This window comes from Gymnoscopelus braueri (genome assembly GCF_963280865.1).
Source record: "Gymnoscopelus braueri genome assembly, chromosome: 9".
NCBI lineage: Eukaryota > Metazoa > Chordata > Actinopteri > Myctophiformes > Myctophidae > Gymnoscopelus > Gymnoscopelus braueri.
In genome coordinates this window covers 28,191,434-28,211,250 of record NC_137610.1, presented here as the reverse complement: position 1 = coordinate 28,211,250, position 19,817 = coordinate 28,191,434, and the positions used below count along the sequence as shown (strand labels likewise).

Below are 19,817 nucleotides of genomic sequence, written 5' to 3'. Positions count from 1 at the left end.
CGGCCATTTTTCAAGATGGCCACCACCTTAGTGGACTAGTTAAGCTTAAGAAATCATTTAGTTGGTGATACAAGCATGAAAATTGCCATGAGCCGTCTCAAAAGGTCATTTGACAAGAAACCGCCCACAGCCACTTGAAATTTCAAGATGTCAATCTTTAAATGATACCTTTTCTCATAGAAATGTATTGGGTTCCTCAAAAAGCTCTGTCAAGAGAGGTTGTTTGACTGTGTTTTGTCTGACTCCTCGCCCACGACCTGTCCAGTTTGGTAAGACCTGTCAGGAGTTGCCTCCCACCGGCATAGCTCTCAGGGTTCACTGAGGTAGGCCTAAACAAGCTCCCTTACCACGACAAGGTAACAGTCACAAGGGAGGATATATATATATATATATATATATATATATATATATATATATATATATATATATATATATATATATATTGTTTTTTTTAAACTAACAGCCATTACATGTGTCAAATAAATACTAAGGGGTGGGGATACAAAAAATAAGATGAATAAATTAGCACAGTTGTGGTGCTGATAAGCACAGTTGTGGTGCTGAACGGACAGTGCTCCAAAATTATGAGTAATGGCTAATACTGAATGGCAATAGCCACGGAACCATGACAAACGATACTAAGGAACTAAACTGAAAATGTGCTTCACTGTTAGATATGGCAGTGGAAGGCAGTGGAAGCAATGTTACAAAGTAACAACTGAAAATTACACAGTAATAGACTAGATAAAAAGTAAAACATGATGCGTCGATGTGACGAGGGGTAGCCGAGCCATAGGCCTCCACTTGAAAACACAGAGGACAACAGGGAATAACTCTGGCAAAATAAACATGCAAATAGGTTCTAGCAGGGGCAACTACATAGGCATGTGAAACTGAGTCCATATCTGAAGCAGTTACACCTTCCAGTACATGCCTTGGAGCACTCACATTTGGTCAACTCCCAACAACTCTCCGCAATAGGTGGAAGTGGAGTCCAGAAGACTTTCCACTTCTCGTCCTGTTCCACCCATCGCCAGTCAGATGGGCTCGGCATTTGTGGATGTCGCTTCAATGCCTGTCCCCACACGTATCCAGCCTCATAAGAAGCATGTTTGGCATGCTCTTTGAGTGCTGCTTGAGTTGGTGGGATCAAGTCATATTGTCTTTGCTTTCTGGCAAAGAGATCAAGCCTGGCCTCGTTCACAGTTGTGACATCGCTGGACCGGTCATACATTAGATCTTCTTGGCCTCTTGACATGGATATCTTTGGTATCTTCAGTGTCTTCAGCAGATGTAGATGCTCTCTTTTGGGCCCTTTCCAGCTCTGTGTTGTTGAACCTTTTACCAGTTTACAGCTTGAATTATATTTTGCTCTGTTTCTTGTCGATGTGCTTTCTATGCCATCACCTTCATCTAGTCGGGTTGGACTAAGTAAGATAGGCAGAGCATTGATCTTATGAAATAATGGAACATTTCTTGCAATGGTATCATAACCAGTACGATCGTGCTCTCTGTTGAATAAACTCGGCTGAATGAGTTTTTCCTTGGTGACCTGCTGACAAATTAAACATCTGTCCCAGTTAGTTTTCACAACTGTTATGATGGCTTCTGCCATGTCTGCAGCATAGGCAGAGGCCGAGGGTTTATCCTTTTACCACCTTTTACCAAGCACTTTGATGTATGGGATACAACTAAGTTCGTGCCTTAACCCTACACTTAGTTCGATCGTTCATCCAATGCCATTTAAATCCTGAGCGATCTGTACACCATCCGGTTAACTAAAACCCCATTAACCTTGGCTCGGCTCTCCCGTGCTGGCACAACCTGTCAATTCAGGTGCGGCTATCTAACTGTTTTGGGGTAAATTAGACAGCATTTGGGATACCAACTTTCAATTAGCTGACATTGAACCCCACTCTGAGTTTAACAGCAGTGATATATCACCAGTGTGCCCTGGTAGTGCAGATATTCACTCTTATCTAATCTATCTATGATCAACAAATCAACACAACTATATTGTGATGTGTTAAAAGTTGTTCTTTAGCATAATAATAATAATCGTATAATCGTCCTTAATGAAAAAAAAACATACATTTCTATGAGAAAATGTATCTTTTGAGGATCCAGGGGGCGGCCATCTTGAAAATAGAAATGTAAAGTGGCTGGGAGTGTTTTCTTGTCAAGCAACCCTTAGAGACTGCTCATGCCAAATGTAATGCTTGTATCACCAAATAAACCATTATATAACTTAATTGCTCCACTAAAGTGTTGGCCATCTTGAAAAATGGCCGCCATCTTGAAATTTCAAGTAGCTGTGGGTGGCCTATTGTCAAGTGACCCACAGAGACTGCTCATGCCAATGTTCATGCTTGTATCACCAAATAAACCATTATATAACTTAATTGCTCCACTAAAGTGTTGGCCATCTTGAAAAATGGCCGCCATCTTGAAATTTCAAGTAGCTGTGGGTGGCCTATTGTCAAGTGACCCACAGAGACTGCTCATGCCAATTTTCATGCTTGTATCACCAAATAAACCATCATATCACTTAACTGCCCACTAAGATGTCGGCCATCTTGAAAAATGGCCGCCATCTTTGATTTTCAAGTGGCTCGATTAAAAAAATCGATAAATGACCTCTAAAGATGATCTGTACCAAGTTTCACGCTTGTATCACCAAGTGAACGATTCTCCCAAAATATTGCTTTTAGCCGCTGCACTATAAGTAAGAGTATTTCTACAGTCCAGTATTGATACTTTTTACTTAAGTAAAACATGTGAGTACTTCTTCCACCACTTGCAGGCCGGCCAGGTGATGTGCAGGAGGATGGTGTGTGACTGTGACAACCCCAACGCAGACCTGTTCTGCTGCCCCGAGTGCGACCCTCGCCTCAGCAGCCAGTGTCTGCACCAGAACGGCCTGCTCACCTACGGCAGCGGAGACACCTGGGTGGACAACTGCCAGCAGTGCCAGTGTCTGGTGAGTTGAGCATGTCAACCGTTTACCTTTTTTTTAAACCAGGAAAGCTATACAGTAGTTCAGTGGTTTTCAAAACTGTGGGTCCGTGGGATGTCTTACTTTAATGTGCAAACACGCTGTCTGAGATCCTCAGACAAAGCACTTTTTTTTTTTAAAGATATTTTTGGGGGCTTTTTCTGCCTTTATTGATAGAATAGTGGGCTGACAGGAAATGGGGAGAGAGATGGGGGGGGTGACTCACAGCGAAGGTTGTCGGGATCGGAGGTCGAACCCGCAACACGCTGTCAAGCTGGATTACCAGCATGGCCTATGTGGTATGCGCCTGGACCGCTAGGCCAGCGGGCGCCCAGGCAAAGCATTTCTGACTGACCTGTACAAAATATTTAGTGGTGTCCTGGGTCAAAAATTCCTCCACAGGCATGATTAAATGTGGAAACCCCTGAGCTTGCTAACTCACCAAAGTTTGCCTGGTCTGTGATGATATTTATGATTGCTGTTGTTTATTTGACATGCTTTCAATTTGTCTATTTTTGTCTGGACTGTACCACAAATTGCCTCTCGGAGGACGTTAAAGTTTTTGAAGACCTTTTTCTACATTTAATTTTCACTGTCCATTCCCCCGCAGCAACTTAACTCATTAAAACTGGGAAATATAAGGGGGCACGGTGGCGCAGTCGGTAGCGCTGTCGCCTCACAGCTAGAAGGTCCTGGGTTCGATTCCCGCCGGGGACGCTGTGGGCACTGGGGGCGTGTCTTCTCCTCCGCGTCATCAGCGCCCATACCCTAGGTGGGGTTGGCGAAAGGGCCTACTCTGTGTGGAGTTTGCATGTTCTCCCCGTGTCTCCTAGGGTAGTTAATACCCTCACAAAAACATGTAGTAATCCTGGTCACTATACCGCCTCCCCCATGACAGCCGGGGCGCCTGATGGAGGGGAAAGGAACTGGTTGGAATAACGTGTTCCTTCCACGCGCTACGTCCAACCAGGGAAACTCCCCCCTGTCAGGTGACAAGAAGGTCAGTTGGCTCTCATGCCTGAAGGAAGCATGAGCTCGGCCCTGGCCTCCCTACTGTGGGGTGACAGGTGTAATACTGGTGTAGGGCTGGTGTAGCGCCCAGGATCACTTAGGAAATTGGCACCGGGTGAAAAAAATGGGTTACAAAAATCGCGGGATAAAAAAAAAAAAAAAAAAAAAACTGGGAAATATATCTCTATATATCATTTATATAGCAATATTCGTTTTTCAGAAAACTCCAAAAATGGCAGATATATAAGCTCACAGCACGTTACTTTGTGGCGCACTGTGAGCTTGTGCATCTGTTATTTTCGAACAGTTTTTGAAAAATGTTAAAAGTGTGTTTAACACAACTCTTCTCTCTGGGGGTCCCTAGCACAAAACCTTTTCAGATGGGGGTCCGCGGCACGAAAACGTTCGAGAAATAAATACACCACCCCGGCGATTATATATGGATATGAAGCATCAACTGAAGGTGGAAATGTACACATTTATCCAAAAACACAATAAACGCTAGAAATGAGTCAAAAGACCCAAAGACTGCATTTCCCATGAAGGCGGCTGCTGTAGGGACAGGGATTTCAGACCCGGAAGTGTAGTTCTTTTAAGGCAGAATTAATTCCATTTTCGCCAGAAACAGGCTCTATCAAATATGATTGAATATCATAAATGATGCAGAGCCACCCCCCTGACAGAAATGCCGGGGTGGTGTGTTTATGTTTGGAACACAGTTCTTATATGACGTGATCTAAGATTTCCCCATGGGGATATCAACACCAAAAATAAAGCCACGACCCAGGGGGACAGCGCCCTCTAGCGGCAGTGACGTCAGACTTTGCTGCTCTATAATTTGAACCACTTTTTTTTTTTTTAACCACATACCAGCTCATAGCGTGGCACCGAGTGCCGCGCTATGAGCTTGTAGATATGATTTGAAAAATCACAAACATTTTTGCAAATCTTTGAATATAGTTAAGTGAACATCTGTAACTCAAATCTTTGCTTCTGGGCGGTCCCTGGAACAAAACATTTTGACATGGGGGTCCGCGGCCAAATACATATCATTTTGGGGGTCCTTGACATGAAAAAGTTTGAGAACCACTGTGCTAGGTCAACAAGGAGTCCTTGTCCCTAGGACTCCTTGTTGTAAACAAAGAGCACCCAGACAGAAAACAAATAAGGAAGCAGGTACAAGTAAAGGATAAAGGACGAAGTGTGTGTGTGTAGAGTAGAGAGGAGGGTTGCAGGAGAAGAGGTACATGAAGTATTTCTTTGAAGAGTTTTCTACCTACAGAAGAAGTGATTGGCTAGGCCGCTAGGGGGTGAGAATTGAGTTTATACTTACAGCACCGCTGTCTGCTCTACTCGGCCTGGCATATTACATTCTGGAAGGAAAAGGTTAAGGTTGAGAAGAGAGCGGTGTATGCCCGAGGTGGGTGGGTTGGTGTGTGTGTGTGTGTGTGTGTGTGTGTGTGTGTGTGTGTGTGTGTGTGTGTGTGTGTGCTTGCGCGCACATAGTATGGAAAGGAAGTGAATATCGTTGCTGTTGGGCAGAAACCTCTTATCTCCATATTTTAACTTTTTTTCGTAAATGAATGCCCTACTTGATCACATACTACAGCATCACACAAAAGTATCCAAATTAGCAGATATACAAGTTTTGAGCTTGTAGATCTGCCACTTTTGCTATTTTTAAGTAACCGTTTTGGACATGTAAATGGTGCATTTATATAGCGCTTTTATCCAAAGCGCTTTACATAGATTGTGCATTACATTCACACATTCATACGAAACCATGCAAGGCACCAACCTGCTCATCGGGAGCAATTAAGGGGTTCAGTGTCTTGCTCAAGGACACTTCGACACTAACTCTGGCGGAGCCCGGGATCGAACCGGGAACCTCGCGGTTCCCATCCGGCCGCTCTACCGGCCGGATATGAGGTTTCCACCCCGACAGAGACTGTAATAATGCGTGCCCGAGTTCACGGCCACACATATTTGTGTAGCAGCAGTGTGGAGGCGTTAAAAAGCATAATACTGTATATAGAAGGTACTGTATATAGAACGTACTGTATATATAGAAGATGTTGTCACACAACATATTCCCGATAAGCCCACGCTTCTCCACTTTGGCATCCTCTGCCGAGGGAAAGATCTATCTTATACAGAAGTTTCCTCTTCCGCGCGCCCGGCAGACGCTCTCAACATGCAGTACGGCGAGGGATTCTAACAAATGTATCCCCGACCGCCGTATCTGACAGGAAAATGCCGCTGCCTGTATACGGTACACGAGGATCCACCAACCTCACGTTGCATCTCTAGCCTGTCGCCATGTTTATTAACCCATTAAGACCGGGGAAAGCATCTGTTATTTTTAGATGTCTTTGGGCTATTCAAAAATAGCAGATATACAAGCTTATAGCGCGGCACTGAGTGCCGCGCTATGAGCTTGTAGATCTGCTATTTTAGAAAAATCATGAAAATGTGTACAAATCTTTGAATGTATATATTTTTAAAGTGAGCATTTGTAACTAAAATCTTAACAGTTTTCTGAAAAACCTATGTAGCTATAATATCAGTGGCGCTCAAACTTTTTCATGTCAAGGACCACCCATCCACCGACACCCATCTCAAAATATGTTGTTCCAGGGACCCAAAGATTTGAGTCAAAAATGTTCCCTTCAAACAATATATAATTATATTCAAATATTTGCACAAATCTTCAAGATTTTACTAAAAATAGCAGATCTACGAGTTCATAGTGCGGCACTCGGCTATCCATATAGCCAAAGTATAAAATATAGGATAAAGTGATTACACGGATGCGTTCCCGGTCTTGATGGGTTAAATGCAAATGTCACGCCGTACATTCTCTCCCCTGTCATCTCGCTTCCCACTTACAAGCTCCAATTTACACACGGTGCGCTGAATGGAGCGTCTCTCTCCTGACAGCGTCCCTGTAAATCATCCACACTGCGCTAGCGCTATAGCAGCTCTGTTTGCCCCTACGTCCCCCCTGTACAGGAGACTATCTAGTGGCGTAAAGTAACCAAGTACATCGTCAGAAACCTCTTATCTCCATATTCTAACTTGCTGTGCTTTTTTTTGCGAATTAACGTACTACAGCGTCACACAAAATCGTCAAAAGTAGCAGATCCGCGCCTGGGCCGCTGGCGTAGCGGTCCAGGCACCTAGGCTCTGTGTAGCCTGACAGCGTGTCGCGAGTGAACGGTTCGAGTCCCAATCCCAACGGCCTTTGCAGCATAACACTCCCCATCTCTCTCTCTCCCCATTTCCTGTCAGCCTACTGTCCTATCAATAAAAGGCAAAAAAGCCAAACAATACATAAAAAGTAGCAGATCCACAAGCTCGAAACCCAGCTTGAAGCGCCTATTTTTGCTATTTGAATCCTGAAAAGTAACTGTTTAGGACATATGAGGTTTCCACCCGACAGATACGACATGTACTCGAGTAGCTACTGCAGTGTACTTAAGTACAATGTTGAAGTACTTTGCTTACATTTTACAATAAATACTTCAATGTTTGCCTCAGAGGCAAATAGTGTACATTTTACTCCACTACAGTTATTTGAAAACGTTACTTAACTTTACAGATGTATACTGTAGATTATTAATACAAACATTATGTTAACCACCTTATTTCATACTTTGGCTATTTGAAAACAGCCCATCTAAGTTTGAGACATTTTGAAACATTTGAGTACTTTTTACTTTGCTAGTAGATTTTCACGCCAAATACCTTTGTACTTTTACTCAAGTCAAATGTGGAATACATGGCCTTTTACCTGTAACAGAGTATTTGCTATTTTGTGGTATCGCTACCTTTTACTGCTTTCTGCCTGGGCATCATTAGCATATGAATAGGCTGGCTCCCAGCCTCACTGGTGCTGCTATGGTCTGAGGAGCAGAGAAATGCTGATTTCCACCGTTCCCATTGTGAGGGGGGTCCTTAAGGGCAGACCCTGAGGGCTGCTACTTTGGATTACTTTACAGCATCCCATTATACATAGGGGCCGGGTGGAAAACCCACTGTGGCTGAGAGTTGGTGGCGGGGGAGAAGCGCAGGCCGGCGGAAAATGAGCTGAGCTTTTATGTAGCGTAGGTGCGTAACACATGAATTAAAGTTCGCCACGACTGATTTCAGTCATTTGTATTCCATAGAAGCCAGCATGGACTTCTATGAAAGCATGTTGAGCAGAGAAAATAGCCGACCTATACGCTCTCAATGCATCGAGGTTGTAGATATAGGCTATTTAAGGTTATTATTTTGAGATTAGAGCATTCAAGGGGGAAAGGGTAGGGGAACGTTTCACTGTGTTTTTAACGTCCTCATTTACTTAAACCATTTGATTATCTTGTATCCTTGTTGTTATGCTTACTGTGAAGTTCGTATATTCGTCTGTATGTATGTAAAAGACAAAAAGAAAAAGAAGCATATCCTACTGTATATTTTGCCCTGACTAAGAACACCCTACCCTTAATGCTGAATAAAAAACTTAAAATGGAAAAAAAAAAGATTAGAGCATTCAAAGTGGTTAAACTAGTTCAGAAGCATCTTCCATAAAATCTAGTCTCGGATATTTCATATAATATGCAAAGGTTAAAGCCTCAATCTGTGATTTCTCCACCTGGTTGGCAGTATGTAGAACAGCAGGAACAATAGTACTAAAGCATCATAATTCTACATATTGTGTTAGTGGGCTCCTTTCATGCTGTTTCACAAATCACACATTAGGACTTGGCCGTACGACATTTTCAGTCATAAGATTTTATTTTTGCTTTAATCCATGATAACACGTGAAGAAGAGACGTTTTAGAACGCTTTCATGCTTGTCATACGGCAGCGGAGGCATGCTCCACTCCTACAGTTACGTGCGCACACACACACACACACACACACACACACACACACACACACACACACACACACACACACACCAAACACAAACAAACACTAATAAAGCTTCATTTGTAACCAGGGCAGGAATTTCAGGGAGGCCATGAAGGCCATGGCAGTCGTTGCCCCTCAGTTTGGCCTTGTGCCCCTCAAAAAATGGCATGCCCTGAGGCCACAGTGGCCTTAATGCCCCAGCTGACTGTACCACTTTCTCCTCTGTCTCCTTCTTGTCATGTAGACACCAGTGTCTTTTTGTTGAGATTCTGAATTCTTAACTCTCCAGTCCCCATCTTTAAACCAATCCAGTGACTTTGATTGGTGCAGGGCTGAGCATGGATCAGATTGTAAATACCATAATGTATTCATTTCACTGCAGATAGCCTAAAATCTTGTTTTATTTTTGATGACCTTCCTGCCAATAACAACTTATAACAAGGTTTGTGAAATGCATTATAAGCTCAGTGCTACAGCACATTATAACTACCATAACTTAACAAAGTGTCTTTGTTATAAGTAGTTATGCATAGTTATAAACATTTATAACGAGTGATATGAAGCCTTATAAGTGCATTATAATGCATTATAAAGATAATACCTTTAAGTAAAGTGTTACAGCTTCATTTATATTTAGTTGCACGCTGGTGTCACGCGCCAAGAATAGCCGATCTGCAGTACAGTTTTGAGCTTGCAGATCGGCTATTTTCGGTGCACGACACCCCCACGCACAACTAATCATAACTCAGGCTTAAGCATGTATACCCCGTACACACACACACACACACACACACACACACACACACACACACGGCCAGCGGGCAGGCAAGCTGTGTAAGCGGCAGGCGGTTGTAGGGGAATGGTGCTGTAAGATACGGTGCACGGGCTTCAGTGGCGTGACAGGAACGTGAAATGAACCTTGAATGCCGTTACACTTTGCAGAGCCACAGCGGCACACGCTCTCAGCAAGAGAGCCTTAAAATATACAGTGGCAGGAGTGAGGCAAGAGGGGCAAAGCACTCACCCAAGAGCCAAGTTTATCTTGGGGTCCGTCTCTCAGCTATGTGTGTGACTCTGTGATCCACTGATATCAACAATATGGTTTTTTTTTTTTCCTGCAGAATTTGCAGCCGCAGGGCGTCAGTGTTTTGATATCCTGGGTTTAATTGCCACTAGCGAACGAAAACGGGAACGGTTCTCTTAGGCTTAGGTCGTCAGATTTTTTAAATTTATGTCCTCCTATTATAAAGTAAAGGAACATGGTTTAACCTGCAGTATACGCAACTTGCATAAATGTATGAGATTGGCTACGCCGCAAGCTAATTTCCAGGCAAAACTTTGTGTAAATGTCACTGGTTTTTAACACATCAGGTGCCAGCATTTTTTCATAACAACTTACGTTGGGTGCCAGCATTCTCCCCATTGACTGCGCTTTGCTGTTTAAAGCTCTAGACTCCACGAGGAGCAAATCCATGTAAAAAAAAACATCCATTCATGTTGCGCGATGACCCTGGCTACAGCCTGGAACGATAACATTTCACTCGCGAGTTACAATGGGGGGGGATCGCGCATCGCGCATGACCGGTTTTCCCCACCGGAAACAGATTCGGAGATATAGGTGTTTTAAAGAAGGAAATAGACAGGAAGTGGATGGCAGCCATGTTTTTTTTTCCGGTGATCTATCTGGCCTATCCTTCTCAAGATCACAATGGGTACTCCCAGAGCTGCTCTAGCCCCGCCCGTGTGGAGAAAAACGAAAAAAACAAAAAGACATATTTCACGGTCTGGACCGTGTTCGGCACCGGACCGCTACTCTGCGCAAACACGGTTCAGACCGTGTTTGGCACCCGATGTGTTAATGTGGGCATAGCATGCAGTGATATATATATGGCCTACACTAGGTACCTTCCCTTAGCCTTATTCCTTCTATGGAAATCAGAGAAAAATGGATTACAGTGCATTCGGAGACCGTGGAAATTGAATGCAAAAACTAGATATTAAAAAAACATGTTTTTGAGCTTTCTGGAATATATCGCAGACTTGATTTCCAGGAGGGTTGATCACATTCTAATGTAGCTCCATACACACTCTCTGTCTGTGTGGACTGTGGACTGGACGGCTGAGAGTGTGGCTGATTGTTTCTGAAATTCACATTCTCATTTGCAAATCTCATTTGAAAACATCTACATGAAACAGACACCTTTAGTATACGGCCGCGTCGAATCCCCTTCCCTCCGGCTGTACGGGCAAAGAGTGCCAAGGTGTTTCCTTCTTTGAAATGTTTACACGCTGCGCGACGGCAAGGAAGGTGACGCCCAGTGGTGGAGAGTAACTAAGTACATTGAAGTACAATTTTGAGGTACTTCCAATTTTCTATACTTTTACTTCTACTCCACTACATCTCAGAGGCAAATATTGCACTTTTACTCCACTACACTTATTTGAAAACTTTAGTTACTAGTTACTTTGTAGATTTAGATTATTATTACGAAACATACATTAACCTCTTCAACCCTACATACATTTAGGCCATTTGAAAATACTCTCATCTACTCTCATCTACAACCTCACAATGCGTCGCATCGCGAGCTTATAGATCTGCTATTTTCAAAAGATTTGTATACATTTGAAAACTGAAATGGGACATTCTGCATAGTGAGTACTTTTACTACTGGTACTTTAAGTACATTTTGATGCCAATACTTTTGTACTTTTACTCAAGTACATTATGAATTCTGGACTTTTACTTGTAACAGAGTATTTCTATATTGCAGAATTGATACTTTTACTTAAGTAAAATATTTGAGTACTTTTTCCACCACTGCTCATTTGCAAATCGCATTTGAAAAAATCTACATGAAACACCTGACACCTTTAGTATACGGGCCGCGTCGAATCCCCTTCCCTCCGGCTGTACTACCGGCAAAGAGTGCCAATCAAGGTGTTTCCTTCTTTGAAATGTTTACACGCTGCGCGACGGCAAGGGGGGCGACGCCTAATTTATTACAACATCAGTGAAAACGCTGAGCCAGATGATTTTCAGTGATATTACATATTCCCCCCAGGTGGGAGGGAGGCACGCATCAAGCTCTTGTCTCGTTGTTTTTGTGCACGTGTGACAGTGTATGAGAAGAGCATGGAATAAATGAGGGAGTGTGTGTGTGTGTGTGCGCGCAAGTGTGAGTATGAGAGAGAGAGAGAGCGTGAAGTATAGCCTGATTTATAGTCTGTCGTACAAACATGTTGCAATGCGACGCGTTGTGAGCCTACAGTATATTGATCAGCTATTTTCAGCCTGGGACGACATTGTACTACCAAATACAAATTTGGCAGAAGTACATACATGTATTTATTATGTCTTTTTTAATTTTATTAAAATGTTATCCCATGATTTTTGGAACCCATTTTTTCACCCAGTGCCAATTGCCTAAACTGTAATCCTGGGCGCTACTCTCCCTCTGCCAGCCTGGGGAGAGCCCTGAACTGATTGAGCTCATGCTTCCTTCAATGCATGAGGAGCTAGCAAGCCGCTTCTTATCAGTTTCCCCGGTATGACGTACTACGACGTAGTGCGTGGAAGGAACACGCTATTCCAACCAGTTCCTTTCCCCTCCATCACGCCCTGGCTGACCAGGGGGAGGCAGTATAGAGACCAGTATAGAAGGTCCTGGGTTCTTTCTCTGTGGAGTTTGCATGTTCTCCCCGTGTCCCATAGGGTAGGTACCCTCACAAAAAACATGCAGTATCTGAGTCAGGGTATTATCTGATCTTTTGAGTTTCATTTCCGCTAGAATATTTGACTGGAGTCCATAAATTATTAGCAAGGATTTCCACGTCAACAACATTCGGAACTCGGATAGTTACTGTCAGCAATTCTCCATCTTTTTAAAGTTCAAGGATCTGCAGTTTGATGCAATTTTGGGGGGTCTCTGGGACCCCGATCTGTATGTACACCGTGTTCATTTCACTCTGAGAGTGTGCAAACAGAACCAAATGGACCCTGCACACTCTCAGAGTTACAAAGCCGTTAATGGGCAGTTTGGACCTGATGTTGAGAACCAGTGAGTTAGACAGATAGACGGTCAGAGACATCATCAACCTAAGGAGTCACTTTGACCAAGCGGTTAGTGGGGGGGGGCATTCGGCGTGAGAGAGTTGGGGTGAGAATGTGACACCAGGGGCATAATAGTGCAGACCTTGAAGACCGCATTAAAAACATTTCCCACAGACAGGGAATAGTAAATGATCGTTCCCTTGACCTCAACATGGTAGACACAGAAAGGGCACCAGCAACATCAGCAACTGTCTGCCGCCAAAGGTACCCAAACCAAGCACTGAAATAAGACGCCTTGCGGTGAGAATGTGCAGACAGACAGACAGACAGACAGACAGATAATATTCAAATATGACTTCCTTGGAAAAGCAATCTGTTTGTTTTCCCATTCCTCACCAGTTTATATACAGTATGCAAATATACACAGCGTACATTTGCATGCCAGATGGGCCGTCTGATCACGACTTCACGGTGGGGGGGAAAAAAACGATAAACAAAAAGTTGTCAGGGTACCTGGGAGACGTATACAACTTCCTGCACAGTCAGCAGAACACAACAACAAAAGCTTTTTTTCATTTTTGGGGTAAATGATCCTGCTGCTTTCTTAATTGACTTGTTGTGGTCCCTCCTCTCTCATTGTTGTTCCCATATTAATCTCTGCACACCGCACAGCGCTCAGCTAGAGGAATCCATATTGGATTTCAATTGGCCGGAGAAAACAGGTCATATATTTTGGCTTTCGACTTTATAGATCTCTGGCTCAGCTATACTGTAGTGTATACCCTGCAAGCCCTGACCCACTTCTCTGCTCATGCACTTTCATCCGCTGTGGGCTTCTCCTTGGGAAATTAAAATACCAGCGTGTGCATTCCCATATGCACATGTATATCGTCGCTGTCGGGGTGGAAACCTCATATGTCTGAAACTGTTACTTTTCAGGATTCAAAAAAAAAAAAATGCATCTACCGGCCCAAAACCTGTCACTTGCAGGATCTTCTACTTTTGATACTTTTGTGTGACGCTGTAGTATGATCAAGAAGGGAATTCATTTACGAAAAAACACAAAAAGCTAAAATATGGAGATAAGAGGTTTCTGCCCGACAGCAAACGACATACTTCTGCCCAATTTGTCCCCTTTCTGCGGGCCCTGAAGAAGGCCGGGTTAGGGCCCAAACATGGTTGGCTTGTTTTTAAATGTGTTCAATGATGAACTAGCATTTGTATTAAAACTTCTTTTTTTGAAGGCCTTGGTTTTTTCATCTGTTCTGTCTATGAACATATGACTAATGAGACTATGACCTATTTTTTTCTAACCAAAGAGCACCTTCCTATGCGGCTTATATATATATTTTTACTGAGCGCTACAGAACGCTGTACCCTGCTGTTTTCTTCAATACACATACTATGCGAGGGGGCACAGTGGCACAGTCGGTAGCGCTGTCGCCTCACAGCTAGAAGGTCCTGGTTTCGATTCCCGCTGTGGGCGCTGGGGGCGTGTTCTCTCCTTCGCATCATCAGCGCCCATACCCTAGGTGGGGTTGGCGAAAGGCCCTTCCTGTGTGGAGTTTGCATGTTCTCCCCGTGTCCCCTAGGGTAGGTACCCTCACAAAAACATGCAGTATCTGAGTCAAGGTATTATCTGATCTTTTAAGAGTTTCATTTCCGCTAGAATATTTGACTGGGGTCCATAAATAATTAGCAAGGATTTCCATGTCAACAACATTCGGAACTCGGATAGTTACTGTCAGCAATTCTCAATCTTTTTTCTACATCAGCAAAGCAGACATATTGACTGACTGGCTTTTTCCTCACAGTAAACTCATAATTGGTCTAAAAAGCAAGCTTGTTCCCATGTCCTAAAACAAAAGCTGTCTCTTACTCCAGCAGCTGTGACCTGCGACCAGTGGTGTAAAGTAACTAAGTACATGTACTCGAGTACTGTACTTAAGTAAAATGTTGAGGTATTTTTACTTTACTGGAGTATTTCCAATGTTCAGTACTTTTACTTTTACTCCACTACATCTCGGATCCAAATATTATACTTTTACTCATTACATTAGTCATTTAGCAGACGCTTTTATCCAAAGCGACTTACAATAAGTGCATTCAACGTCTTAAATGCATTCTCTTCTAAAACAAGCAACTAAGAGTATATCTAGCGCTAAGGTAAAAGTGCAATGTATCAGCTACCTACTCTCTTAAACAGATGAGACAAATAGGAAAATCAAATGATGTTTCCTGAAGAGGCCTTTTCTAAGCAGATTGCAATTTAGGCCCTGTTCTCAGATCTCAAGTTTTCGCAAAACAAACTGATCGATGCTAATTGATTGATTGATTGAATAATTTATTTAGAAGTTTGCACATGAAAGTACAGTTCAAATACAAGGTCAACTAAATAGGATTAAAAAAAAATCCTATGGCTTGTTTCAATTGGGGTCCTTTGTACTCAATTCATAGTGACATTAAATGACAGACCGATATACACTACTATGCAGAACATCATGTAAACAGTTTAGAAATAAGAAAAACTAAAAATATGTACAGTAAACAGTTCGAGGGGGGGGAGTTTTACAGGGGCCAGTTCCGAATTGCAGCCACCTGAAGGTACTCTTTTAGGGCAGTTTTGAGTGCTAAGCACTAGAATAATATCATTTTGCTGTGTCCGTCTCAAACTCTCCCTGTGTCTCTCTCTCTCCCTCCATTCCACAGCAGGGGCAGGTGGACTGCTGGCCTCTGTCCTGCCCGCCCGTGGACTGTGAGTTCACGGTGGTCCCGGAGGGCGAGTGCTGCCCCCGCTGTGTGAGCGACCCCTGCCAGGCGGACACCATCCGCAACGACATCACCAAGACCTGCACCGACGAGCACGGCATCCCGCGCTTCAGCGGAGCCTCCTGGGTCAAACACGGCACCGAGTGCACCCTCTGCCAGTGCAAGGTAACCCCCCACCCAGCACCTCTCTCCACCGTGTGTGTTTGTGTTTAACTGTCGTGGAGCTTATGTTAGGGCTGGGTGCATTAGCTGAAAATATATCCAAACCAAAAAAAACACAGAAAGGTAGGGTATTTTTTGTATTTTCTGTTAAAAAGGTTAAAGTACTATATTCTGATAGTAATCATTGCTACAGAGCGTTTGTTCGGTCACAGGGGTCTCTCCAGCTCTTTAGTAAACAGAATATTGTACATTTTCAGGTAGTTGACAAAATTTAAGCCAATCAGGAGAGAGCACTGAAAATGCATTTTCTGTTCAATAAAGAGCTGGAGAGACTCCTTTTACTGAACAAACACTCTGATAGCAATGAGTACTATCAGAATAGAGAGCTATTTAACACTTATTTTAACCAAAGAAAATCACTTACCCTACCTTTAAGGTACAATGGGGGTGTGCACAAATAGCGCAAAGAGCTTACCTATAAGCTCATACGTTGTGAGCTTGTAGATCGGTTATTTTTTCTATTTTTGAAAAATGTTGATGTGAAAGTGGTTAAGTCGAGTGTGTCTGTGGGTTTTTATAAACTAGAGGTTTGGGCCGTTACGCGACCCTCACACCTAGAGATTCGGGCCGTTCCCCCCGCTCCTGGGGAATACATATATGACCAATCAGAAAATAGTAGATCTACAAGCTCACAGCGTATCACTTTGTGCGGCATAAAGCAACATAAATGTTCTCTTCTGGGGGTCCCTGGCACAACATTTTCAGATGGGGGTCAATTTGGGGATCCTTGACAAGAAAAGTTTGAGAATCTCTGTTCTAAGGACTAGGCTGGGAATTGAGCTTCACATCCTGACTGCCAGTGAGCGAACCGTTCTGATATGCCGAACACATGGCGATGCGATATTGCCTGAACCAATCAAATAAACATATGAATAACTAATGAGCGGAGCTGAAAGGGATGAAGCGGAAAAAGGAATGAAAAGGAATGAACATGGTGTGAGCACACACATGCAAACGCACGCGCACACACATAAACGCACGCACACGCACACACACACACACACACACACACATACACGCACACATGTCTCCTTCAGATATTTTCCTCCATACGCACGCATGCACAGACTAGTCTCCCTGAATTATGAATCTGCTTCTGTTAAAAACAACCACTAAAAGACGGTCTCACTGCTATACTGTTTGACTGTTTGAACCATCCTGAAATATAAATATTAATTAACGGCTGTATCATATACTGTTTGATGACTGCTGTTTGAACTATGCTGAAATAGGCTATAAATATGAAGTAACAAGGGTCTCACCATTGGGTAAACAATCCTCAAATGGAAATATAAAGTACGTCAGGAACAAAGTGAGTGTGCAGCTATATAAGCCTCTGTGCTGTCCGTCCAGTGCACTTTTTAATAAATCAGTGCGATTGAACAATGAACACCCTTTTGTGGGTTTATTAAATATTGAACCAAAGTATTAAAAAGTGCTCAAACTGAAACTGTCGGTCAAACCACCAAACTCCAACTTGTGGAGATAGTTGTTTTTTTCATCATTGATTAAAATGACGAAGTCAGACGGAAAATCTCCACATTAATGGTCAAAAACTCCACTTGAGCTGTATTTGGGTAAAGTGATGAAACCAGTTTCAATGTATAAAGTCACCATACCAACTTTGACGAGGCAGTATTGTGTTCTAAAAACATGTTTTTTTCCTGATATTTTTTCAATATTTTGGACATGGCTGGTTTCTGCCCGACAGTAGATATATATCCTACTATAATTAAGGAAACCTCTACAAGCTTGTGAGATGTCTACAAGCTCACAAGCTTGTAGATTGGCTATTTTCGCTGCTTTTGCGAGACACTGTTGTATGACAAAGTAAGGCATTAATTTACGACAACAACAACTATCAAGTTGAAATATGGAGATACAAGGTTTCTTCTCAACAGCAAACGCTTTGTATTCTCAGTAGACTATCATCAGCTGGTGCCAAAGAAAAACGGTGCCCTCCAACAATTCTAAATGTCAAACTGCAATCGGTATGCAGCTGTGTGAAATGTTACAGTATACTTTGAGAGGCCCTGGGAGGTGCTGGTTGTCTCAGGGTCAAGGACTGATGACATTTCCCTTTTCAACCTTTCTTTTGCACCTTTTTTTGCCCAGCGATTGATACTTATGAAATGGAAGGAGGAGGTATCCCCTAGCGTGGCATTGGCAGACCGATCACATGCATGGGATCACTTCACAAGTTCCTCCACGGAGGAACTTGTGAGTGATATCATTTTAGCCTTAACATGCTGAAAAAGGATAGATAAAGTTGTCCAAAAACAAAAACGTGTCTTTCAACTTTCTCTCTTGTTTGTTTTGTCTGTTTCAGAACGGACACATCTGTTGCTCGGTGGACCCCATGTGCCTTTAGTGGTGGCAGACCTGAAGCGACCTGTACAGCATCCTCCATGTAAAAAAAAACAAAAGAAGAATAGAAAACCCCATATGTCTCTTCACCCTCCTCCTCACAGGCCTGAGTCAAACAGGATGTCGGGTGGAAACCTTGTATGTAGAGAATAAATAGAATCAAAATAGTGAAAATAGCTCACAACGCGTTGCATCGCAAAGCGTGGTGACCTTGTAGATTGGCTATTTTCACTACTTTTGTGCTACACTCTTGTATGATGAAGTAGGGTGTTGATTTACGAAAAAAACATAACATTTCGAAACAGAGATACAAGATTTCTGCCCGACGGCAACGATTTGCAAATCCTTATTTCTGGCGTTTGTTCGAAACTGCTTAGAGTCAGCGGTTCTCAACCTTTTCTGGATCGGGGGGGCCCACTTGAAAATCTCAAAAGCGTGCGTGGCCCACCCATCTGACCATATTTTAATGATCAATCCGATCGATCGTGTTTCGGCTTGGAATCAAAGGAACTAACGTAGTATATACTTTAATTCCTATCAGTATAAAATCAAAGTTTTCGATACATTTCTAAGAAAATGTACCGTGATTTTTTTCTTCTACATTATTTAGTTTTTTAACAATGTTATATTATCAATAAAATCTTAGTGTTTTGCCAATTATGTTGGGGTCCCGACCCACAGGTTGAGAATCAGTGGCTCTTAGAGTACCAGATGGGTTGATGTTCTCCACATCAGGACAGTTCAGAGCGTCGAGTTGTTCATCGCAAAGGTACGAAACACTGACTGGTCCGTGTTGCACCTGGCCCACTGTCCTATCTGGGAACTGGGAAGCCTCACCTACCTATTACCAGCGTTGTATAGAGAGAGAGTTGCGTCACAAGCATAGACTCCCATTGTAAGAATGGAATGCGGAAGTTCTCTTTCTATCTCAATGAGGAAGTTCCAATGTTTGGAACTACAGGAGGCGAGCTCAAAGCATGATGCAACTCTCTCTATATATAACACTGCCTATTGGCTACTAAAGCGCAATACATGCTACATTTTGACGTCATTCAGAACTTCTGATAGCTTTTTTTCACTCCTGCACCCCCATTATTGTCCTGACTGTCCGAACCGGTCCGAAACTGCCGTTTTTTCCCCCCGACATCGGATGTAGCATGTATGTATTGACCTCAACAGCAGGTTAAAAGAAATGTTCTGGGGGGCAGTGGTTCTCAAAGTGCGGTACCAGGGATCCCCCAGTGGTCCTTGAGGGAGTTCCCGAGGGTTCCCTTGGAAATTATTGAAAGTTGGGACTCAAAATGAACCCTTACGGGTCTGTAACTCCGAGAGTGTACAAAATGGCATCAAATGGACCCTTACGGGTACATTTGGTTCCATTTGGTTCCATCTCAGAGTTATGGGGGGGTCCATGCCAAACTGGGGGTACAAAAAGTTTGAGAACCACTGTGTTCTGGGGTATTTGCAAATTGTGTCTTATCAGAGTCTGCGTTCTCAAGT

The 19,817-nt window shown here is 43.1% G+C and overlaps 1 protein-coding gene across 1 annotated transcript in view; it reads left to right on the top strand.

Annotated features, from left to right (window-relative positions):
* Nucleotides 1-18,490, top strand: part of nell2a (neural EGFL like 2a) — a gene marked incomplete at its 5' end in the record, with an annotated part of 218,220 nt that extends 199,730 nt beyond the window's left edge. The window contains 3 exons of the mRNA XM_080438099.1: nt 2,804-2,980; nt 15,669-15,893; nt 18,280-18,490. Coding sequence (XP_080294225.1) covers nt 2,804-2,980; nt 15,669-15,893; nt 18,280-18,321 — 444 coding nt within the window. The 3' untranslated portion in view covers nt 18,322-18,490. The remainder of the gene's footprint in view (nt 1-2,803; nt 2,981-15,668; nt 15,894-18,279) is intronic.
* Nucleotides 18,491-19,817: the final 1,327 nt, after the last annotated feature.